At 48.2% G+C, this 15,209-nt stretch overlaps 1 protein-coding gene across 34 annotated transcripts in view; it reads left to right on the top strand.

The window, feature by feature from the left end:
* LOC106570016 (microtubule-actin cross-linking factor 1) overlaps window positions 1–15,209 on the top strand; it is a 300,527-nt gene that overhangs the window by 200,595 nt on the left and 84,723 nt on the right. For 32 of the 34 annotated variants that reach the window (XM_045693741.1, XM_045693740.1, XM_045693738.1 and 29 more), the window contains 11 exons: window positions 588–754; window positions 935–1,113; window positions 1,198–1,336; window positions 1,520–1,713; window positions 2,746–2,905; window positions 3,155–3,238; window positions 3,587–3,694; window positions 3,809–3,907; window positions 4,037–4,147; window positions 4,296–4,387; window positions 4,559–4,694. In XM_045693741.1, the coding sequence (XP_045549697.1) occupies window positions 588–754; window positions 935–1,113; window positions 1,198–1,336; window positions 1,520–1,713; window positions 2,746–2,905; window positions 3,155–3,238; window positions 3,587–3,694; window positions 3,809–3,907; window positions 4,037–4,147; window positions 4,296–4,387; window positions 4,559–4,694 (1,469 nt within the window). Of the gene's footprint in view, window positions 1–587; window positions 755–934; window positions 1,114–1,197; window positions 1,337–1,519; window positions 1,714–2,745; window positions 2,906–3,154; window positions 3,239–3,586; window positions 3,695–3,808; window positions 3,908–4,036; window positions 4,148–4,295; window positions 4,388–4,558; window positions 4,695–10,580; window positions 12,925–12,975; window positions 14,578–14,739; window positions 14,896–14,985; window positions 15,202–15,209 lie in introns of those variants that run through there. The other 2 variants (XM_045693739.1, XM_045693746.1) reach the window with 2 other exon arrangements.

Genomic DNA, 15,209 nt, shown 5'->3' with positions numbered 1-15,209 from the left:
TCTCTCTCTTTCCCCGTCTCTCTCTCTCTTTCCCCGTCTCTCTCTCTTTCCCCGTCTCTCTCTCTTTCCCCGTCTCTCTCTCTCTTTCCCCGTCTCTCTCTCTCTTTCCCCGTCTCTCTCTCTCTCTTTCCCCGTCTCTCTCTCTCTCTTTCCCCGTCTCTCTCTCTCTCTTTCCCCGTCTCTCTCTCTCTCTTTCCCCGTCTCCCTCTCTCTTTCCCCGTCTCCCTCTCTCTTCCTCTTTTCCCCGTCTCTCTCTCTCTCTCTCTCTCTTTCCCCGTCTCTCTCTCTTTCCCCGTCTCTCTCTCTTTCCCCGTCTCTCTCTCTCTTTCCCCGTCTCTCTCTCTCTTCCCCGTCTCTCTCTCTCTCTTTCCCCGTCTCTCTCTCTCTCTCCCGTCTCTCTTTCTCGTCTCTCTCTCTCTCTCCCGTCTCTCTCTCTCTCTTCCCCGTCTCCCTCTCTCTTTCCCGCTCTTTTCCCGTCTCGCTCTCTGTCTCGCTCTCTGTCTCTCTCTCTCTCTCTCTCTCGCTGTGTCTCTCTCTGTCTCTCTCTCTCTCTCTCTCTCTGTCTCTGTGTGTATGTCTCTCTCCAGTGGAGAAGGATGAGTCTGTCTCTCGGTCCTACCTGTCAGAGCTCCAGAACATTAAACTGCGTCTGGAGGAGGCGGAGCAAAAGCTGATGCGCGGCATTCAGACTCTGCCCCCTAGCAACCTATCGGGCAACAGCGTCGACAACACTGTTCAAATTGCAGAGCAAGAGGTCAGTATGGTGCCACAGCGCCATCTGCTGGTCACCAGAGTCTTAACCCTCTTATTCATCTACCAACAAAAAGGGCACCAGCACTAACTTTATTCAGTTGCTTTCATTTCTTTTCATGTTTCAACTTATTTCTACATAATGAATATGCAAATCAAGACTAACCCTTATTCCCGGTGTCAGAAGCTGCAGTCAGACCTGGATGGTCTGCGGACCAGTCTTGGTGAGGTGTCACGTCGATGTGTGAGTTTCTTTGAGGAGAAGCCCACCTCCTCCAGTGTCCCCGTGCTGCGCTCTGAACTCAACCTGGCTGTGGAGAAGATCGACAGACTACACAACCTCTCCTCTGTCTACCTGCGCAAGTACGTAGGCCGAACACGCATCAAAGTACTCTCTCTTAACCAATATACTTGACTAAGTATCGCGTGCTTCCCCCGTTCGCCCAGGCTGAAGACAGTGGATGTGCTGATCCACAGCTTGCAGGCGGCAGAGAGCCAGGTGAAGAGGTACGAGAGCAGGCTGAGTGAGGAGGACATCGTCCCTGCAGACGCCAACGCCATCCAGGCCCTACGGGAACAACTGGGGGTAAGAGACTGGCAGATACAATGAAAGAACAAACTATCCACAAGTATCCCACTAATTCAGATACTGGTTTGTACAAATGCATGAAAAATGTATTGATGCCCACATAGGCGTTGCATCCAAGATTAGGATTTGTTTGTTAGTGATAGGAGTGTGTCCGCGTGCTGATTCTCTGCCCCCCTCCAGACGTGGCAGTCGGAGCTTGAGGACCAGGAGGGGGTGCTGAGCTCCCTGCAGTCGGGGGTGCAGAAGGCCCGGGAGACGGGGACTCAGCTGAACAGGCTCCACCCAGACCGCAGCCCGGAGCTGGAGCGCTACCAGGAGAGAGCCGCCCAGCTCACCGAGAGGTGGGCCGGAGTCAAGAGACAGATGGACACACGGTGAGTGGTGGTGGTGGCGGATGGATGGTTGGAGTCAGTGTTAGTCATATAATTTTTATGGAAGTCTTATGGGAAACTTAAGCCTTATTCGGTATTTGTACTGTAGGTTTATACTTAAATAAATGCAGTATGTCCTTGAGATGGGGACAGATTTGGAAAACCACCGTTCTGGTCTATTGTGAAATAGAGACGAGCGTAGACCAGGGATGAACAACTAGATTCAGCCGCGGGCTAATTCTTTCTTGAGCGGGTGGTCAGGGGTCCGGAACATAATAAAAATAAATTAGACTGCAAATTGACCGCAACAACAGACTAAAACATAATAATTTCAAACCTTAATTACATTTGGGAACATTGTCCTGCGTAGGGTGCCGTCTTTCGGATGGGACGTTAAAACGGCTGTCCTGACTCTCTGTGGTCATTCAAAATCCCACGGTGTTCACCCACGGTGTTCACCCACGGTGTCCTGGCTAAATTCCCAACCCGGCCACATTCCGTCATGGTCACCTAAGTCATCTCCCTCATTCCTAATTGGCGTATATCCCTCCTCACCTCTGCAACTGATAGCTGATGTGTGGTGTGAGTTCTGCCAGAAATACGGTCTCCATCCACTGAGGTGAGTGCTACACGTTGATGGTAGGTGAGGTGAGTTTCACCCTACTATGTAAAGCGCTTTGAGTACCTCGGTAGAAAAGGGCTACATAAATCCAATCAATTATTATTACTATACCTTCACTATTATACAATCTCTCTATTATGCGTGGGAATACTTAGGAACAGATTTCCAAACATTAAAATCACTTGGAGCTGATTTGCTTTTGTTTTTACGGTCTTTTATGTCCAACAATGAAAATTCAACAACAACAAAATATATTTTTATTTATTTATTTTAGCTCATAAAACTTGGCCAAATAATACCAGCCGCGGTCTGCCAGTTGGGGAACCCTGGCATAGACCCTTATCACTGATTGGGTACTTTATTGAATGTTGTGGTGTGTTTTGTGTGAGTGTATTTCCTCCTTGTTGTTCCAGGCGAGCCGAGCTACAGGCCCTGGGATCGGTCCTGCAGCAGTACAGAGATGGCCACTCTGCTCTGATCCACTGGATAGAGGAGACCACTGAGAGACAGGAGAACACCCAGCCTGGACAGACTGACAGCAAAGTCCTGTCTGAACAACTGGCAGAACAAACGGTGAGAGGGATGGGTGGAGGCCGATAGAGGCAGAAAGACAGATCCAAGGAGATCTGACAGAAAGAGAGAAGGACTACACAGCAGATAGATATTGACCCAGCCGTACAGAAAGGTTCATTGAAAGAAAGACAGAGAGATGAACGATAGCTTTGTTTAAGTAGGATATTGAAAGGAATGGAATGATCGGAGTGTGACTCAGTGACTTCTGTAAATGACTTCTATTCTCTTGGACCTGATTCCCCTCCTCAGGCATTAGTAGCCGCGATCGAAAAGAACCAGACCAAACTAGACGAGTGCCAAACCCACTCCAAACAGTACTGCACCTCTGTCAAGGTACAGTTACCACAGCACTTTGTCATTGTAATGTAAAGACACGTTTTTGGGTGATCGGGAAAGGACCCCAAAGTAAGCATTTCACTGTTAGTCTACACATATATGTGACAAATAACGTTTTCATTTGATGTCCAAAAATATGATGATTCATGCTAGGTGTTTTTCGCAAGTCATACATTTTGAATTGAGGTGGGCTACAAGGTGTACTGGATTATAAATACATTTCATTGATTGATTGATTGGCTACCCAATTTCCACACGAAATGTCCTATACCAATACAACATAAAAAATGTTTTTTAAATCACTTCGTTGTTGCGAAATTACACGTATCCATATTTGTCCATCAGGACTACGAGCTGCAACTGATGACATTCAAAGCCTTTGTGGAGTCGACCCAGAAATCCACTGTTAAGAGGAGGAGGATGCACTCTTCATCAGACGCCATCACGCAGGAGGTAAGGAGAGGGAGACGATCGTCGCAATGTAATGTGGCCAATGTATTTACAGGAAAATATGTGTCACTGTCTGTGTGTGAAGCCAAGAGCAGAAACAGTTTGTTGTTGTTCCAGTTCATGGACTTGCGCACACGCTACACAGCCCTGGTTACCTTGACGACGCAACACGTCAAGTACATCAGCGATGCACTGAGGAGGCTAGAGGAGGAGGAGGTATGTCTCGCTCTTTCATTCGTTCGCTCTCTGCTTTTGGTTTCGTCGACCTTCCTCTGTGCTCGTGGGGTTGGTTGTCTGTACCGCCAATACATTTCTATCATGATGACATGATTCCCCCCCCCACAGAAAGAGGTGGAGGAGGAGAGGCAGCAGAGGGTGGGCCAAGTGTCAGAGCTGCTGGGCTGGGTCAAGGGCCTCCAGGGCGCCTCCGCCGAGTCATCCATCGCGGCGCAGCAGGTCCAGAAATATTATTAAATCCATCTAGTATCTTATGGAATTGTATTCATCCGCTGTCTTTCTTATAGCACACTCTCTTAGCCTCTCAAATGAATATACCGGTGTTTTCTTTATCACGTTGTTTTAATCATTTGAGTTGTGTTTCTAGGCTGTCGGTGAGCAGTTAGCGGCTAAGAAGGAGGAGGTGGCTCAGGCTATCAGGAACACCCAAGTCTTCCTGATGTCTAAACAGGCCAGCAAGTAAGTTCCGATTTCTCCTAAAACGCATGCATACCACTGTATAAACACACACATGCTGTATACTCACTCATTAACATCTCACCTTTATCCACACACCACACGCATGTTGCAAGCCCCACCACACACACACACACACACAAGTTCAAACTGACAGAAACGTTTGTCCTCTAGGTTGTCCCCAGAGGAACGTGTCCAGGTGACCTCCCAGCTGGATGAGTTGACGGCCACCTACAGCCAGCTGTGTGACCATTCCACCGCCCGACTGCAACAGCTGGAGCAAGAGCAGGCCAAAGAGGAGCAGAGAAAGGTAGAGCGGATGGAGGAAGGCTGCCCGGAAAGAGGGAGGAGAAGGGAGGTTGCGGCTACAACCAGAAACTCACTAGCGAGTTGCCAATGCGAGCTTACGACATTGCTGTTCAAGTGTGTTGCTCACTGGCAATGTCTGTCTGCCTTTTGTGAATTTGAGGTTCTGAAATGGAATATGCTCGCGAGCCGTGTTTGTGTGCAAGCGAGAGTGTGTCGCATGTTGTGTGTCTCACCGTCACCCCGTGTGCATTTTTTGTGACACCCATCACCACCACCATCATCATCCCCCATAATGAATGTTGTCGACTCATAGACTCGGTTTGCCTTAACAGACATTTAATGTAATTGCATGGAGTGAGCCCCCCCCCCCCCCTCACTTGCACTCGACAACCCGCTTGCAATCATGTCACCCATCATCATCATCATCATCAAACACATCTGCATAATGGCTAGTCCTATTGGTATAGCAGTCGTAGAGCCGAAGAAGTCATGCTACCATTTAGCTATAGTAGCTTTTTGATAGGAGGTGCGCCCTCAACGTCCTTCATGGTCACGAGATAGTCACTCGTCCATATGCTCCGCATCACCTCTGAGCACTCATTCGTAGACAATAGGTGTTACCCTAAATTACAATGGTAATTTACTGTCACCGCGCTACATTCCGAACACGACCTTGTGTTTCATCCAGAAAAATGCAAAAGCCCATTACTCTTCGTAAACGCGTGCGCATGCTCGTTCACATAGTCGAAATCCAACCACGCCGTCATGCCCCCCCCCCCATATACATCAGTCCAAATGTGATGGTATGTGTATCAGTGATTATATAATGTATTAGAGTGATTGTGAGTAAGTTGGTGTGTGTGCGTGTAAATTCCCACCCACGAGTGTGTATTCTATGAATGGTGTGTGTGATTTTCTGGGTAGTTCTATACGCTCAGGAAAAATGTACACACGTTGCATCAAAGCACTTGTCAGAGAAGGATGTCTAGTTGCCAGTGTCGGCTTAGTGTGAGCACCAGAGGCCAGCTACGCAAACCCCCACGTCACCGTTTGAGCATGATGTGTCCAGATCACAGTGTGTCTGTGAGCGTGTGTGTATATGTTTGTGCCGTCTAATGCATTAATATGTGTGAAATAATCAGCATTTTGCTTCAAAATCACTAACAGCTGCCAGAAGAGAATCAAGGACATCCAGCTCTGAGCAAAGGATAAGAGGGACTGTAGTTAGGCCAAGTTAGTATGAGGCAGAATCCTATTATCTATGTTTAAGTTGAGCTATTCTATGTATTCTGTCACTTAGCCAGTGAGCAAAGAATCAGTCCATTGTGGGTTCAATGTAAGTCAGATTTGAGAAAATCCATTTTTAATGTGCCAATGAACCGTAGTCCAAAGTAAATTGTGCCTCTCAGCCATAGCTAGTGAAGGGTCCAAAGCCTATGGAGTTTATAGTATAGTGAGTTTATTGAAATGGAGTGTCAGTCAGGTGAGTCAGGGCCATCCAGGCAGCGCCTCAGGTAGATAGCATGCAGAATCCTAACGCCAAGCTTCTCATCTGTCGCTCTTCAATCTGCCGAGCCCTCGGCCTGTTAGTGTTTGCGCATCACGGGCCAGCCCCGTACGGTAAGTAGTGCTCGCTTTCTCTTACCGTTGCTTCCAATCTGACCTGCCTTTTCTAGCTTTATCTTCTCTTTGATCGGTCTTTCTCTCCTTCCTTTGCTGTTTGTTTTTACCTCCCTTATGGAGGTTTCCTGGTATATTGGTTCTCTGCATTTCTGTTCTCTATGTAGCCATGCTTAGTGCTTTGTAGAACAGAGGTAAGTGTTCTTGTGCCATGCCGAAAGATGAATAGTGTGGGTGCAAAAGATTGACTCCCGAGCGGCGCAGCGTCCTAAGACACTGCATCGCAGTCCGGGTTAGGGGCCCTCAGAATGTCCTTGTCCCATCGCACTCTAGCGACTCCTTGTGGCGGCCTGGCGCATTCACGCTGACTTCGGTTGTCAGCTGTACATTGGTGCGGCTGGCTTCCAGGTTAAGCGAGCAGTGTGTCAAGAAGCATTGCGGCTTGGCAGGGTCATGTTTCGCAGGACACATGGCTCCTGACCTTCGCTTCTCCCGAGTCCGTAGGGGAGTTGCAGCAATGGGACAAGACTAACTACCAATTGGATATCACGAAATTAGAGAGAAAAAGGGGTAAAAAAACTGTATTAACACTGTATTGTAGTTATTGAAATATGCTTTCATCACCGTAATTATGTCAAAATTATTATTATGACTCTCTGGTAAAGGGTTATTTTTTTCTTGCTGGATACTTACGGGCTATGGATTCCTCAACAAAGTACTCATCAGACTGTTAAGTGTGTGAGTAGAAGGAAGTTCAAATATTCACTTACTTGTTTCTCTTCACAGAGCCAAGCTGCCATTGGTGGAGTTATTGACCTGGGCACCATGGAAACTGTCCCAGTCTTCCAAGCTGCTCAGCGTGGCCTCATTGATCAGGACACCTGCCATGTCTTATTGGAGGCCCAGCTCACCATGGGTGGGTTATTTCAGCCTGTCTCCCCTGTGAGCCTATCACTGGAAGAGGGCTTCAACTGTGGCCTGATTGATAGTGTCATCAGCCAATCCCTAGCAGAGCTGGAGAGTGCCTTGCATCTTGTCAACCAGACAGAACAACTGGAGGGCCAGCTCCTTCCAGTGGCTGCAGCCATGGAGGAGGGCCTTATCAGAGAGGAGTTGGGGCTGCGTATCCTGGAGCTGCAGATGAACACGGGAGGCCTGAGGGAGTTGGGAGGAAGAAGACTGACCTTGGATAGTGCTGGAGAGATGGGCCTGCTGACCCCAAGGGTCTACACCAAGCTCAGGTCACGGGTCAATCGGCGGGAGCTCGTTGACCCTAACACAGCTGAAAAGCTGAATCTGTCTGAATTGCAGCAGCGCTGCGTCCTCAGCGATGACACCGGCTTGCATTTGCTGCCAGTCAAACAACAGCCAGGAGGCACCGTCTGCCTCGCTTCCGGCAGGAAGGTTGGGATCTTCCGTGCTGTCCAAGAGAATCTGATTGACAGGCAAGTTACGGTGAGATTGCTGGAGGCCCAGCTATTTGCTGGTGGGATTGCTGACCCCCGTACGGGACGCCGCCTGACTGTGGATGAGGCTGTGCGTCACAATCTGATGGACCAGGACCTGGCCTGTGCCATGCTCACCCGCCAGGTGCAGAGTGGTGGGATACTAGACCCTGTAAGTGGGGAGCGCCTAGGGTTGGAGGAAGCGATCCAGAGGGACCTGCTCTCACCTCGCCTGGCCCTGCTGGTGCTCGAGTCCCTCTGGGCTTTTATGGGGATGCTCTGGCCTGAGTCAGGGGAGCTGCTGCCCATTGCAGAGGCTCTACAACAAGGGGTCATCTCGGGAGAGCTGGCTCTGAACATCCTGAGACAACGCCACACGATAGGTGCCCTGTACCTTCCTGAAACCCCCAAGGTTGTGTCCCTGAATCAGGCTAAGGAGGTCCTTGAACCCAAAGTGGCTGAGATTTTGAAAGAGATTCAGATCCCAGATGTGCTACACAACATGAACCAGTCAGGCTCCCCAAAACTAAATCGCCTAAGCTGGGGCTCCACTGGGTCATCCCCTCCCTCCTCACCACCTGCCTCTTCCCCAGAGCACACATGTGTCCCCTCATTTCTGGAGGAGATGGCCCCTGAGGAGCAGGCACATCACCGCCTGCTTTTCCATTTAATGACCCACAGTTATATAGATGCACATTCTGGCCAGCGCTTAGTGTTGCTCGAGCCTGAGCTGGTGGAACTTGTCAAGGCTGCTACTGGTCTGATCAATGTGGATCCTATTCCTGGAGTGGTTGTTTCAGGGTTGAGTTTGACTTCAGAAAGACAGGAGTTTATGGAAGTAGTGCCAATTGTAAATTTGGCAGATAATCAGCAGACAAGGGAAATTGGAGAGGTCCAGGAAAAGAGTGCAAAATTCAGCTTGTCTGAAAAATATATTTCCTCCAGAAAGATGGTAGAAGAAGCTGATAGTCAAGGATGGGATGGTACATCTGACATGATATTGCAGGCTAAGCAAACTGGAATTAAGGAGATGGGACAGGTAGACCTTGACTCAACCATGAGAATAAGTGAGGTAGATGGAGGTGTACATAGAGGAGTAAAAAGTGAAAAGGATGAAATTGTTATTTTTGAAAGTGTCCAGCCCTCAGCTGGACTACCAGAAAAGCAATTAATTACAGACTCGTATGAAGAGGGGCTGGTAGAGATTGAATCAGAGGGAGCAAGAGATAGAGGTCACAAAAAGACAAAGGATAAGGACTCACTCATGGAAGACATTGACGGTACACTTGTAGAAGCCTCAGAAATGTACTCAACACCATTTAAGACCGAGGCAGAGACTCTGATGCCAACCCAATCTGATGCCAACCCTATTCCACCATCAGAGACTAATGAAAATGAGAGCATGCCTGTGAGTGTTGGAGTTAAAAATACTATGAAGGATGCTCAGAGGGTCACAGTGAAGACCCCACCCCAGGTTATGAGTTTAGAGGCAGCAGCAGTGAAGAGTGAGGAAGATGTTGAGCTGGAAAGGTTGACCTCAGAGCTTCACCAAGGGGGTCTACTGATGGAAGGAGGGCAGCGGCTTCTCCCAGATGAAGCCGTGGCTCAGGGGGTCCTCCCTGGACACACTGCAGTCAAGCTGATGGCCAAGGCAGGACTTTTCGGAGGTTTCCTGGATGTCAGTGCATGCGAATCTCTGAGCATGGAGGATGTGATGCAGGAGGGTCTTCTTGACGAAGACCTGATGTGGAGTGTGCTGAAATCAGAGAAGACCCTGGCAGGGGTAGTGGATGTAGAGAAGGGGAAGATTTGTACCCTGAAGGATGCTGCTCAGGCAGGCCTGATAGACTCCAACACAGCTGCTCGGCTTCTGGAGGCCCAGGTGGTCTCAGGGGGAGTGGTTGACCTGCGAAGGGATAAGAAAGTGTCTGTTACCCTGGCAGCCAACCTTGGGCTGATAGAGGAGGACCAACGAGAGAAGCTAGTTGCGTTGGAGAAGTCATACCGTGGAAAATACTCAGATCCAGATTCAGCACTAACCAAAGCAACGTTGCAGCTGCAAATGGATGGGGTTGTCGATCCCAAAACGAAGTCACCTGTTCCACTAAAGCAGGCCCTTGAAAGAGGTTTGCTTGGGCAGGAGGAAGTCTATCAAGCCTTGTCCCAGCAAGTGGCAGAGGGTGGCATCGTGCACCACAACTCTGGAGTTAGACTATCAGTTGCTGATGCTTTGCAGCGAGGTCTGGTAGACCGTGCCATAGCCCCAGAACTGGGGGAGTTAGAGAGAGCATGTCAGGGGGAAGTCGCCCTCTCTTCAAACCCAGATGCTGCCCTCCTCCAGGCGTCCACAGGTGCCATTTTTGACCCTGATTTAAAGTGTAGACTTACATTGACAGAGGCTGTCTCCGATGGTCTGCTCGATGAGAGCACTGCCAAGAAAGCAATGGTTTCTCCAGGTGTAACACAAGGTTTGTTGGATCCACAAAGTGCCCAGATTGTGCCTTACTCAGACCTTGTAAACCAAGGCAAGATTGACATTAAGAGCGGAAAGCGCTTCTTGGAAGTGAAGCCTTTCAAGGGAATCCAGGATAAGCAAACAGGTGAAATCCTGAATTTAGCTGAAGCAATTGCATCTCAACAAGTTGATCCGGTCCCAGCACTCAGAATGTTGCAAAGCCAGGCAGACACTGGAGGGATTGTTGATATTTCCAATGGAGCTAGGCTCCCTCTGCCTAAAGCCTCTAAGAAAGGGCTGGTGGAGAACATATGGCCAGGCTCATTGCCACCAACCAGGTTCTGAAAGGGGGCTTGTTTGACCCTTCCACAGGGCAGAGAGTCTCTAGCCTGAAAAAAGCTGTCAAAGACGGGCTTATATCCAGAGAAATGGCTGCAGAACTCCAGGGCAACTTGGGCTCCATGGAAGTAGAACGTGACGATGAGGATAGTTCAACACCCATTGCCTCTTCAAATGGGACCTATAGTCCTGCAGTCACATTATCAATATCCAGTCCAGACAGCCAAACCAAAAGAATTATTGAAAGCTCTGAAGTTATTTCTCCATCCCCACATCCAGAAGAGTCAGAAAAGGGGTATAAACCTTTGATGATCACAGAGGACATTGTAAAGACTCTAGAAGCCGGAACGTTCAAGCAGTCAGAAGATCTGCAACACCATGGCTCTGTACACATTGAAGAAGAAATGGAAGATGAACAGGTCTCAATAGCCAGAATGTCATTGGAAATTGAGTCAGACCAGTCAGTGAATTTTTTGGCTCAGTTTGCAATCAATGCAGAGAAAAGGGTTCAGCAGGCCCTTCAGGAGATGGAGACTCCGCAAGATGTTACTGTTCGACCACCAGAAAATGATAACAAAAAGGAGTCTAGACCTGTTGGTGAAAGTAGTTCAGTCACGCAGCAGGGGCAGTCTGCTATGGGCAAAGAACCACGGATGGACTCGACAGGGGCCATTGGCAGAGAAGGTAGGGATCAACATGGCAGCATAGACATTTCTACACTAGTTGAGAGAGATGAAGGGAAGACAAATATGGTAGAAGACAGTACTGAGAGCGTGGTGGAGCAAGGTAGAATGGAGGTTGAGAGGGACACAAAGATTGAGGTCACAGAGTGTGATGATCTTGGACATGCATCACCCCCTTCTAAGGAGGCCGAAGGTAAGAGCAAAAAGAAGAGGAGGAATAAGAAGAAAGGAAAAGGGGAGGTTGACATTGAGCAAAGACCCTCAGAAAATGCTGATATTCAGAAAAGGGAAAACAAAGACCAGAATGTACAATCAGAGGGTAAGGATAAGGGTGTTGAGTCCACCAGAGGTTATGTTACCCCACAGGAGAAAGAGGAGTCCCTTGTGCAAGATGTTCAATCTGCACTTGAAAGTGCCAAGGCACAGACTGTTGAGAGGGTTGGAGATCCAGAAGATATTGGCAAAGTAAGGGAAGGTTCTACTGTTCCACTAGGAGCCATAGAAGATGCTCTTGAGGTAAAGAGAGATGGTACAGAGTATAAGGTCTTCGAGGACCAAAGACGGGTGGAGAAGAACAAAATGTCTAAGATACCTATGGCATCAGAGAAGGTTGAACCTGTGACAGAGGAGATACCATCCATCCATGATAAAGCAGATTCTGAAGTGACAGTAACGAAGGGTATTCTCGACAGCTTAGACAAAAAGTCTAAGATACCCATAGTAGCAGAAAAAGTAGAATCTGTGGCAGATGAGCGATCGTCCATCCATGATAGAGTATCCATTCATAATAGAGTTTCTAAGGATGAGCAAAAGCGAGAGAGCGAGCAGATTGTGGGAAAGAGTGATTCAGATGGGGAGAAGATGGTTTCTCAACAGACTGGACAACAGGAGCATAAGGATAGAAAAGAGGTGGAATTCACTCTGAAAACCCCACAGGCAGAAAATGACAAAGAGGCCCTTTTACGGAAGGCAAAAGAGAGTATCCTGAGGAAGGTGTTTGGGCGAGGTGTTAGTGAGAAGCAAGCTGCAGATGAGCTAGAGGCACTGCGCCAGGGAGTGGGGAAGAAGGAGAGTTTGGTGACATCTGTAGTGGAAGTTAAGACTGTGGGGAGTCCTGAGGTTTCACCAGAAGAGAGTAAAGGAATTGACAAGAAGGAAGGAGTAATAGAGAAAGTTCTGCCTGACCATTCTATGATTCCTGTAGCAGCAGAGGAAGTGGAAAAAGCTCTGCCATACCAGGTTAAAGAAGGAGATAAAGAGAAGGTTCTACCAGACCAGGCTAAAGGAGAGAAAGAGGAGAAAGTTCTACCAGATCAGGCTAGAGAAGGAGAGAAAGAGGAGAAAGTTTTACTAGACCAGGCTAAAGGAGAGAAAGAGGAGAAAGTTCTACCAGACCAGGCTAAAGGAGGAGAGAAAGAGGAGAAAGTTCTACCAGACCAGGCTAGAGAAGGGGAGAAAGTTCTACCAGACCGGGCTAAAGGGGAGAAAGTTCTACCAGACCAGGATAGAGAAGGGGAGAAAGTTCTACCAGACCAGGCTAAAGGAGAGAAAGAGAAAGTTCTACCAGACCAGGCTAAAGGAGAGAAAGAGGAGAAAGTTCTACCAGACCAGGCTAAAAGAGAGAAAGAGGAGAAAGTTCTACCAGACCAGGCTAAAGGAGAGAAAGAGGAGAAAGTTCTACCAGACCAGGCTAGAGAAGGAGAGAAAGTCACTAAAGGGGAGAAAGTTCTACCAGACCAGGATAGAGAAGGGGAGAAAGTTCTACCAGACCAGGCTAAAGGAGAGAAAGAGAAAGTTCTACCAGACCAGGCTAAAAGAGAGAAAGAGGAGAAAGTTCTACCAGACCAGGCTAAAGGAGAGAAAGAGGAGAAAGTTCTACCAGACCAGGCTAAAGAAGGAGAGAAAGGGGAGAAAGTTCTACCAGACCAGGCTAGAGAAGGGGAGAAAGTTCTACCAGACCAGGCTAAAGGAGAGAAAGAGGAGAAAGTTCTACCAGACCAGGCTAAAGAAGGAGAGAAAGGGGAGAAAGTTCTACCAGACCAGGCTAGAGAAGGGGAGAAAGTTCTACCAGACCAGGCTAAAGAAGGAGAGAAAGAGGAGAAATTTCTACCAGACCAGGCTAAAGAAGGAGAGAAAGAGGAGACAGTTCTACCAGAACTGGCTAGAGAAGGGGAGAAAGTTCTACCAGACCAGGCTAAAGAAGGAGAGAAAGAGGAGACAGTTCTACCAGAACTGGCTAGAGAAGGGGAGAAAGTTCTACCAGACCAGGCTAAAGAAGGAGAGAAAGAGGAGAAAGTTCTACCAGACCAGGCTAGAGAAGGAGATAAAGAGAAGGTTCTACCATCTCAAACAGACCAGCTTAAAGAGATGATGCCGGGAAAGAAAAATAAGAAGAACAAAAAGTCTAAGATGCATAAAGTGGTAGAAAAAGTTGAACCTGCGACAGAGGAGAAGCCATCCATCCACAATAGAGCAGATTCTGAAGTGAAATCCACCCCGGCTGATCCAGAAAGCTCAGTCTCTGGGGAGGAGCAGAAGATTGAGAAGCAGCAAGACAATAAATCAGACAGTGATGTTACAATGATGGCAAGTGGTGAGGAGCTGAACAAAATGGCTGCCTCTACCAAGAGTCTTAGTGGAGTTGACACCAATCAACAAAGATCAACCCACACTACTGCACCGTACCAAATCAATGCCCACCTTGAGGAGAAAACTAAGGAGGATATTTCTTTGAGGAGAGAAATAGACCCACATGGCAGGGAAATTGAACAATTTAGGATTGGTACACCTGAGAAGGATGTCCACCCAGACACCCATCGTGTTATTGACGTTGTGGATGCCTCTCCTGAAGCCCTTGTATCCGTGTCAGGCGCCCACCTGGTCAAGGCCTCTGTGGCTCCAGGTACCCAGACTGCTAAGACCACAGAGGAAATTGATGCACATCTGGTGAAAGATACTGAGGAGGACAGGTCTCCTAGCAAACAAACTGATCTTCCTGGCAAGGACATTGAACAACTAAGAATTAGTACACCTGAGGAGGCATCTTTGGCACCTGCTACCCAGCCAGCTAAAACTACTGGCAAAGGGAAGAAGAAGAAAACGAAACAGCAGCACGAACAACAGCAGGAGCAGAAACTTGACAGTCCCATTGAAACAGAGTGTAAAGAGGAAGAGTACCTTGAGCAGTCCACAGAATCAGGACAGTCCTGGTCTGACGAGACCCCACAGTCTGATGCAAATGAGATTGTTGAATCTGATACAACAGAGAGCTGGGAGGAGGAGGATGGAGAAATCCAAGAATTGGAGATAAGGAAAGAGAAGAACCCAGCTAAGACGGGAAAGGTAAGCAACTGATGCATTTAGTAGGTGAAAAGCAAATTGTCTCTACTTGATCATACATTATCTGTATTGTGTAACCCAGTAATAAGCTGTCAAATGTCAATTTTTTTTTATTGGAAAATTGCCATTCAGACTGATGCTTATCTGACATTCCCTTTCCATCAGTCCTCGTTGCTCCGCCAGGAATTCCTGGAACATGACCAGCAAATTGTGGCTCTGCTCTCTATGGTGAGACACGTCGAGGTTCGCCTCAAGCAGCAGCAGCAACAGTCGATTGGTCGCAGCCTCATTGCCCTTGATGACATCATCAAACAAACAGAGGTAAGAGATGTAGTACCTGCAAGTGTATGATCTAGGATGTTACCACAATAGAAATCTTAGGTTTCAAAATTGACCAACCTTTTATCTCAGACCTTGGATCTAGAACTTCGGGATTTAGAATCCCAGGTCAAAAAGGAAGTGGATGCTGCTGGGCAGCTGCTGGAGCCCCGCCCACAGGAAGTACCACCTCAGCTACTATTGACCTTGGAAAAGGATGGGAGAAGCTTAGCTCGAGGTTACGAAGCCGCCAGAGGGGTTTCAGAAAACATCCTGCAGGGGCTGCGCGCACACAGAGAGGCACATAAGGTAATGGG

Source organism: Salmo salar, chromosome ssa14 (assembly GCF_905237065.1).
Source record: "Salmo salar chromosome ssa14, Ssal_v3.1, whole genome shotgun sequence".
NCBI classification, from domain to species: Eukaryota; Metazoa; Chordata; class Actinopteri; order Salmoniformes; family Salmonidae; genus Salmo; species Salmo salar.
This window is presented reverse-complemented; position numbering and strand designations above follow the sequence as displayed.